The sequence below is a fragment of the Teleopsis dalmanni genome, chromosome 1, assembly GCF_002237135.1.
Source record: "Teleopsis dalmanni isolate 2A chromosome 1, ASM223713v2, whole genome shotgun sequence".
Classification (NCBI taxonomy): Eukaryota; Metazoa; Arthropoda; class Insecta; order Diptera; family Diopsidae; genus Teleopsis; species Teleopsis dalmanni.
Window position 1 is genome coordinate 7417424 of NC_051846.1, and position 10131 is coordinate 7427554.

The following is a 10131-nucleotide window of genomic DNA, read 5'->3' on the forward strand; positions in this document are numbered from 1 at the left end:
GCAGTCACAGCTGCGCAATCGCACCAACTACGAATATTTCAAACTTTTTCAAAGATAAAAATAATGGTAGGCACCACCAGCTGCAGCTTTTAAGCAGCATTTCTGTCTATGTTTGTATGGGCATAGATAGATACTTTTATCGCCCTATAAGGCAAGACGCAAGCAAATACCTCTGCTACTCACTTGAAGACTTGAAGAAACGCAAATATTTTATCTTAACTTAAAGTAACTGACTGAGTCAATGTTCGAGAAGCGCAAGTTGACAGTCGTCAACGTTAACGTCAACTTGCTCAGTCGACTCCATTCGACTGACTAGCTGGCTTTAGCTGGCTTACCTTGGTGTGCAAGAATGCCAGACTCTTGTTGACATTTTCAATTTTATGAACACGCATTCGACCGTTATTTGGCTTTCCCAGTTTCTCCGATGATATGATCTCAAGTAATTTAAGTAATTTAATACCATCGGCTAAATCTGTGAATAGGTCTTCGACCTCCATTTTGGCCTGCAAGTAAACAGATAAACAGATATTAGATATTAGAAATAATAAACAGTAACAGTAATAACAAAAAGAATATATGAGTAAATAAATCAATGTATTATATGAGGCAGAAATATATTCTTACTTTTATTAAAAATGAATTCATCCATTTTGTGAATGTTTTCTTCTGTATGTGTAAACGTTCTTCTTGGAGGGTTTTGATGCGTTCGTTCTCAAATTTTATAATACCATCCCGTTGGGTCATATTGGCCGAATTTCGGTTTTGTGCTTGCAACGAGTAACCGCCGGGTTCATATTGTGATGCTAAAAATAAAAAAAATATAAAGAATATATTAATTATTGTTAAATGAAAATATAAAACAAAATTATTTTATAAAAAAAATTTAGTATTCTTTTAATTTAGTATATTTAATTTAGTATATTAACCAAATTTGAAATAGAATCGCTTTATGACCAACTACATTAGTTGACTATAGTCGCTAGAAATGTCAATAGTAAAGTTAAGTAAACATTTAAATAGAACGAACTATACAAGCTATTCGCTCATATCCGAATATTCGGTATATTCTAAAAATTCGCATTATTCGAGTACGAACACCACTAATAAACATACGTTACTGTAATACGTATTGAATCTATTCTATTAGTAGAATCTAATCTATTAGTAGAATCAATTCTATTAGTAGAATCTATTTTATTAGTAGAATCAATTCATAAGTGAATCTATGTCTATTAGTAGAGATCCTATTCTATTAGTAGCAAAGGATCCGAACTAGTCGTCCATATCCGAATATTCGGTACGAACAGCATAATAAATACTATGTAGTACTTGCCGCCGTTAGGCCAACAATCAACGTGGCTACAGTGTTCCATAAAATTGAATTACAAAAAGATTAGCTAGTTACTGTAGTCAACGACTGTAGTTTAATCGCACATTTGGCACAATTTTTGCTAGAAACAAGAAGTATCTCACACTAGATCTGATAACAAAGATATGCATAAACATTTTTTGTTGTTAAAATTTTTACCTAACTCACACATTTCTTTTAAATTATAAATATTATAAACTCAAAAGTAAACTTCTTTATTAAAGTGGCTTTAAATAAAATACCAAAAATATAGATAAAAATTTATGAAGGTAGATTTTTTTGTAGTTTGAAAGTGCACATCATAGTGACTTATTAAAATATAGTGAAGTGAAGTGAAGTTCAAATGTTTTGAATAATTTAAAAAAACAATATATACAGAGTAATTTTAAAATAAATTACTTCATTTTTTTAACAATGCTTCTAACAAGAAAACCATGCTTTCAAGCATAAATTCATTATTGTATAAACAATAATTTTAGGCAAAAAGTAATACTGCCCTCCGGTCATTATTACATATGTTTGCTTAACAAATTATTTTACTTTATTAAAAGTTCTTTATTTCTTTATTTTTCTGCTGCAAATAATACGAAATTATTACTCGTATTATATTCGAGCTCTACAGATAAATCAACATTTGAGTAGACAATAAAAAATATAAAAGAAATATAAAAAAAATATATAAAAACTAACAACAAAACAATTTTTTTGTGTATTTCAAATATTTAACTTTTTAAAAGCCTTTTTAACAATAAATGATAGAATACAAAAATTAATAACTTCTATTCAATATCTGAAATACATTTATATTAAAGAAAAACAAAAAAAAATTATATTGTATAAATAAAATATCTGTAATAAACATTCTCGTACACCTGCGATTGCACAACTTTATTTCATAATAGAAGTAAGTACAAGTATTGATATTTAATAACTATTTTCGCTAGAAATTAATATTATTTTTATGAGAACTGACTCCGCATACATCAATTTCCCAAAAGAATGTCACAGATTAACAAGATTAACAAAGCTATTATTTTTAGAGTTAGAACGCAAATGGTATCGCTCAAAAACCGGTTTATCTAACGACCCTAGTAGAGGTTCCAGACAGTTCATGTATATGTACAGTTCGTGTTTTCGGTCAACTACACTAAATAGTCGGAAATTCGTTTAAAAATCGCTGTCAGCTCTGTTTTCTGTAAATTCTCTAAATATATGTTAGACCAACATCGCAGGCTATGTCACAGACAACCAATATACAAGTCCGTATAACTATAAATATGTCATTGTTAATTTTTATATTGGTTTCCAATCTTTAAAATCATAAGCATTGTGTACAAAAATGGTAAAAATTATGAAGAAAAAAGTTACTATAACATATAAGTCATGCTAAAGCTGTAATAGGTTTAGCAACTTTACGGAAGCAGTATATTTCTAAACCCATATTTATTATTAGTCTTTATATAAGTGCAAATATTTTGAATCCCATTCTATAGAACTACTTAAAATTTTAAACATCACTTACTAAAGTAATTAAACTAGACATTGAAAATGTTCTCATTACAAAGTGAACACACCTAATTTTGAATATTCGTGTTTCAATAATTTATAATTAAAAAAAATTTTAAACAAGTAATTAATTGAAATTAATTATTTTGTTAACTAATCAAGTGTTTTATTGAATTATAATTGAAAAAAAATGTTATATATTATTATTAAGTAATCAAGTGATATATTCAAAATGAAACAGTGTTTATCGAAGTAAATTACACTCAAGCACTCATTGCTCAACTTAGCTCAAATAAATACATTACACAAATAAATTCAAAGTGCCAGCTAACACTACCAAAAAATGAAAGTAACAGCCAACAGCAAATACGCGTAAAATTGGGTTTAAAAAAGAATGTGAATAGCTTAAGGTGCCACCCAAAATACTATTAAAAATTGAAAAAGGAGAAGAAATGAAAAAATAAGCTTAAACCACTTAAAATGGGGAAAATAATTTAGCAAAAAGGGTTATAGGAAATTTTTTGTAAAACATTCTCAAAAAGCATAAAAATTTACTAGATAATATATATAGAGTACTATAAAATAAAAATCATAGTTTTATAATAACAAACAGAACGTTGGATAATTGTACCGAGTGGAAGAGATAGTACATTCTAATTAAGAAAACGATATTAACTTATCTTAAATTTATTATATTGTTTCAGTAATTTTGGTTTCTATTGTATAGAACTGTAAAAAGTACATACAAAATTTCTAGATATACATAAATCACAATCTTAAAATGGAACTATAATACCTGTCTAAGTGTCTACTTATACAGGTATGTGTCAATTTATCATATTGAGACCTGAATGTATACCAACCATATATTTTATTTTAAAATTATGAATATAATAAAGAATCAGTAATCAATGCGAAAATTATAGAATATAATATATATTTATAACATAAAAAATATTTTTTTTCTCTAGCAGATATTTATGTCCGATTTTATTAATAAATCATGAGAGATGATTTTACTGAAACTGCTTTTTCATACTTAAAAGCTTTTTAATTAAAAATAAATAATAATTTTAATTTTGTTATTAATCAGCATTTAAAAGTTAATACCAGTAATAGTTAAAAATAGAATTTGTCAAAATTAGTATGAAATTCTTTAGTTTTCTAAGTGTTAGTTTAGTCGTCATTAGTCAGGTCTGTTAATATCTTTATGACACTTTAAAATGCTGAACTACAAGTACTTTTTGCAACTTAACACAAATGTCTGTATTCAATTTGTGTTATCTAAAAATTCTTGATAATTGTAATAAATAAATTAAAATATTTTTAAAATCGAATTGAAATATTTTCAAAACTGCTCATATTTGGAAATAAAGTTTGACTTCATTAAAGATAACCAGAACAATCTTTGATCGAAACACGAAAGTATCAACATTACCAATTATTATTTACTGATTGCAATAATACATGAAAATAGTAGTTTCGTAAATAAATAATTTATATATGGTATAGATAATAATAACAACCTCTGTTAAATTTATTTGTTATTTTTCTAATTTTGAAAGTTATTTTTATACTACTGTCAAAATTATAGTATGAAAAAGGTACACAGTGAAGGAACTATAGAGATTTTAAGACAGACTATGTATATATGTACTATATATTTTCTAAAAGAATGACAAAGGCAAATGATACAATTAAATTAATCTATTGCTTCAATTTATAATGTTATATGTATATAATGCCTTACAGGATATATTAGAGACGTTCAGGGTCTGAAAAATATATATTTTTGATTACTTCAATAAGAAAAATTAATTTTCATGTATATTTATCTTTTTTAAAGTTATTTATTTCCTCAGTTTGAGATGTACGATTGAAAGTTTGTATATTAAATTTCTTAGGAATGGATCTTAAGTATTTGTCAGGACAATTAAAATAGAGTGAATATATTCTATGTACCGCTCAAGATTTATGAGAAATCAGTAGGAACTAGCACAAGCAGAGGGCGACCAGGAAAGCGATGGAAAGACAGTGTGCAGCAGGACTGAACATAAGAACATGCAGCAGAAATAAACATAAGAAATTGAAAAACAAAAGCAAAATATAGGGAAGAATGGACGGCTTAGGTCCTACATGGACTGTATAGTCACGGATGGTGATGAATGTATTCTATATCTGTCATATAAATTGAACAATCAAAACTATGGTTGTCATATTATTTATAAAAGTATTAAATTGAAATTTGGTATAAAATAAATATGAGCTATATATTAGAAATTAATATGATTAAATTTATTTAAATCGATACAGATTCAGATATTATTGCCATACAGACTGATGCTATTCTTAGGAAAAATATTTAATTTGTTTAAATATATTCAGCAACTTTGGTAGATAGGTGTTAAAATCCATTTTGTAAATAACTATTAAAAACTAGATAATTTGCAAAAAATTTGACTATACCTACGAAGTATAGTAAGCTAACCGTGAGCCATAATGCAAAGACAAGTTTAATTTAATTATCTGATTTAAATTGGAAATATCACTATTAAATTATAATAAATATTTCTTTCTTTAATTAATTAATTATTTAACAATTAAATAAAAAAAAAGTTTTGATTATTTTAATAATCATTAATAGTGAAATTAACACTTAAAAGCTCATTTATATTAATTTAATTCTTTTTAAAATAAATAAATATATGTTATTTGATAGTTTTTTATCTACTTATCATTTTACACGACTTTCATTTAAATTATGCTATTATTATTATTTATTGTTATTATATTAATTTATACATTTAATCCATCAACTTTTTTATCCATAAGTATTTTTATTTAATCATGTTACTATTATTAATATCATATTAATCATGTCAAATTGCTAATGGCTCTATTCTATTTATTCTGTTTTTCTATTTTGAACGAAAACGATCAATATTTCATATATTGGATATAATTAAGTGATGAGGTTAGTATATTTCTAATGCCAATATAATATTTTATATAAGCCAGTAAGATAGAGATATACGAATTAATATATGAAGCAATAACTCTGAAGGGATCTTATAAAGATATATATAGTATTTAAAATAGATAAAAATGTATCGGTAGAAAGTAGGGAATGAAATGCTGAGATTAAAACATTATTTATATTAAAAAAAAAATTTTAATATAAAATACCTATAAGAAAATAAGCGAAATTGTAGAAGCCAAACTGCATTACATTAAATGAAATGACGAAGTGCCTACCTAAATTAGCGAAATAACATATGAGTACTCTCTACTCTATTAAGTAGAAGAGATAAAATCTGATTAAACTCTAAGTTAAGATTGAGTTTGAAAGTATAAATATAATATAAGATAAATCTTAAACACAGAGTAGAAGTTTTACAATTTTTTTATCATGAAATATATCTTATGGGATGTTTTCTCTAAGAAATAAAACAGACATCGAATTAAAGCCGTTTCCGATTGGGGCAACATTTTTGCAACAGAGATTTACCATTAACGCTTAAGATTAATTTAGTTATTTTGCCAGAATAGCAAGATTACACTAAAATTGGCAGCTGTTTTATAAGACTTGACGGGTAATTCATGAAAAATATTACTGCCCTTTAACAAAACTACAAAAATGTGACATTACACTGAACATGTTCAATTGGGCAACAACATTAGACAGATCGACTATAAACCTAGATTGAATCCAGATTTGCTAATCGATAACGCTATAAAGATACCTATTATCTTGAACGTTTTTTGTTAGACATTATTCCACACATCATGTAGCGTGAACGCAATTGTTTGTGTTATACCTACAAGTACAGTAAGAAGGATGTAATAAGAGAGTAAATAATTCAATTTCGACTGAGTGAATGCTTGAATCCAAAAGCGATATTAATATCTACAGCAATACAGACAGAAGTGCTTCTTATTTGCGTTGTCTTTTTCTCATAAAATTGTAATATAAGCAATTATAATAAGTACAGAATATGCAATGAAATGACAGAATTTGAAATGACTTATATGCTTGAACCTAAAAGCTATTCTAATGCAATGAATAAGAATAAATAGCAGTGAAAAAATTAAGGGCAAAAACGATTTTAAATATATATTTTGTTATTGATCAATGAAATGTAATATATCAACAATATTACAGACAGAAATAATACTTAGTCTCCTATATATAAAGTCTTCCAGAAATAAAGTTCTTATAATAGTTCCTTTACAATTATTCTATTTTGAATTGAGCGAATGTTGTAAATACAAAAATGGGAGCATATATAGAGAATAGTAGTAAACTAAATAAGCTGATTGGCTTGGCGAACATTTTTAATGAGCATTTTTATAGAAGTATATATTTTTACTAAGAAAAACAATCTTTTGGAAAATAACAAACGGCAATTTATTAATTACTTTGAAGAAATAAATATATTAAATATTAAAATAAAAAAATGTCTACAATTTACATTGGGTGCAATATAATCAACTTCATATCTGTAAATTTTAATCAATTCGTTAGACAAATTTGTGTCAGTGTGAAAATATTATTTATTACTATGGAAATATATAAAATAAAATAAGTTAATCAAAAAAAAAAAAAACATAAAAATTTTTCAATATAAAATAATAGTCTTTCAAACAACCTAATAACTTTTAAACTCAATTTTATTAAATTATTTAATAGCAAAAAAATTTACCCTATGAATACAACAATTAAGATTGACAAATATGATTAGGCACACATCAGAGAATGTACCTACATATTTTGTAAAAGATACAAATTTACAATAGAACTACAATAGACTGCTATAGACTGCTCTATAGAAACTGAGCTTCAGAATCCATAACGTTGACGACGTTGTATTCTGTTATGTGAAAAAATTAAATAATATTTATATAGAATTAAAAATAAATAAATAAAAATAATAACTTAGAGCCTTGAGAAGTCAACTTTAATAAAAAGAATGTTTAATCAAATAACAAATTTGAAAATAACAATGGCTTTCAAAAATTAATTGTTTTAATTTTTTAAATAAAAAAAATTAAAAATACGAATATTCACGAATGAATTTAGTGTGTCGGAAGTAGTATTTCTTACGTATCTACATATATATATGTATAAAGATATATGTGAATTAAAGTATCTCTTACGTAATTTGTTGAAAAAAAAAAAAATATATATATATGTATCAATTTTTAATTAAGATTATTTAATAATACAAAAGTAAACAAACTGAACTGATAAGCGCTAAAATTATTATTAATAAATGTTTTAAATTGCTTTAAATTTGTTACTATGAAGCAATATGTCAATGTTGTTTTTTACAACTTTTTAAATTACTATAAAAATTTATATTATTTTTTTTCGAATTAAATTAAATTTTGTCGAAGATCTTTGTTATACGATTCGATGTTAAGTTTCGCATTCGGACGTAATTTGGTGAAATTGATTTATTTTCTTAAGCACAAGTAACAATTTTTTAGCTTATATCATTAAAAAGTATAAAAAATATAAAAAATACAAAAAAAATATAAAATAACATTGCTGATAAGTTCATTATCACACTAGTACAGGTAAAGAGATAATATTTCCGTGCTATTTTGCTGTACTTTACTTCCAATTTCTTATTAACCATATTTTTTTATACCAATTTTTTTCGGTTTCGATTGACTATTATTCACTATGAAGTCAACAAATTTGATGATTACATCACGAAACTTCTTTGGAATTCAAAATATGTTTAACATGACTCGCCATGCATAATATTTGAATTCTTCGAACATGATTCGTGAATATTAAAAAGCTATTCTTTGCAAAATGTTATGTTAACAATTTGGATAAACGTTGTTCTGTTGTCTCCACACAGATATACATGCGATGACAATTTCTTATCTAACACACAAATATTTGCCTTCAATCAATTTGAATTATGAAAGTCATTACACATTTATCACTTAAAGATATATGCCAATATGCCCATATGCCCATATGCCCAGCCATTCAATCAAACGATCTCCAATTGACATATTTGTTATATACGTTTAAATTACACCTACCGGTTGCCTGACGTTCGTACGATATATAGCGTTTATATTCATAACTGTTACTGAAATTGGAACGCATCTTTCGGAATGATTTCTGTTAAATTTACCACATCGATAATTGATTGATTTTAATAGTTTTAAATTAGACACGTTGCCCAGTTAGTAATAGTAAATTCTCTTTTTATAATATTTAAAATATTTGCTTAGTTTGTTTTTTTTTACAAATAATTTAGTCTTGGTCTACTAGTCCGCGATTTTTCTCTGCCCACTTTTTTTTTTTGGTGCGATGTTCTTAACTCTACGTTCGTCGATTAGCCACTGAACCTCATTAATCAAAATTTAACTCGTAAAGCTTTTAAGTTTTTTTTCTTACTACCGTTCTATAAAGAATATAAACTTAAACTTATCAAATATTTTCTAAGTGCTCAGCAATCACAAAGACTCTACTTATTTGCCTAAAAATTACAAATATTTGAAGCATTTTTGCTAAACTCAACAAAAAAAGGTATGAAATTCGTACGCAAAAGTGAGAGTTTTGGGGGAAAAAAACTTTAAAAATATAACATTTAAATTCTCGTATTTATAACTTTTTATCATATAAACGATAAATGAACTATTTTATCAACTTTAACTGTCATGCATATAAATGAAAGCTTCCCTTTTATCTTATCATCGCCTATTATCATATACGTATATATAATTATGACCGACATCATCATCAACAATATTAATGTTAAGACAGTTAAAAACCAAAAATATTTACTTAATACTTGAAATAAAATCAGAAGGCCTATGAAGGGTTAAAATGTATCTCATACTGCACTTAAATTGCAAGGTAAAACGTATACAGAGTTATGTGTTCATACAAATATAGCTCAGAAGTATTAGTTCTACCTTGAACCTACTACTTGTGATTTTTTAATATTTAATTGACTTAATTATTTTAATTCTAAATACAACTGTTGTAGTAAAATACATAATTTTGTTTTTTAATTGTATATAAACATGATAAATGTATGTGATAAACATTTATCATGTAACTAAAACTTCAATGAAGGGAAAAGTTTTTAACTAAAACACACTTATATTAATTTTTAAAACAAATTAACAATAAGTATATCAAAACAATAATGCACTCTACGAAGCTAATTCTTCAGTATTATTTATCAAAATAATTAAGTCAAATCTCGAGAATAACTCAAATT

At 25.6% G+C, this 10131-nt stretch overlaps 1 protein-coding gene across 1 annotated transcript; it reads right to left on the reverse strand.

The window, feature by feature from the left end:
* Window positions 1-290: 290 nt before the first annotated feature.
* On the reverse strand, window positions 291-9233 carry LOC119687043 (alpha-actinin-1-like). Its single transcript, XM_038101233.1, has 3 exons — window positions 8939-9233; window positions 625-803; window positions 291-503 (listed from the first exon to the last, which is right to left on the reverse strand). The coding sequence occupies exons 1-3, from the start codon at window positions 9003-9005 to the stop codon at window positions 291-293; spliced, it is 459 nt and encodes a 152-aa protein (XP_037957161.1). The 5' UTR covers window positions 9006-9233.
* Between the last annotated feature and the right edge of the window lie 898 nt (window positions 9234-10131).

Excerpts from the sequence above, each read along its gene's own strand:
- LOC119687043 (XM_038101233.1), bottom strand. The coding sequence starts at position 9,005 with ATGCGTTCCAATTTCAGTAACAGTTATGAATATAAACGCTATATATCG. Across the intron at positions 804-8,938 it reads GTACGAACGTCAGGCAACCG|CATCACAATATGAACCCGGC; the intron begins GTAGGTGTAATT and ends TTTTATTTTTAG. Across the intron at positions 504-624 it reads TGAATTCATTTTTAATAAAA|GCCAAAATGGAGGTCGAAGA; the intron begins GTAAGAATATAT and ends GTTTACTTGCAG.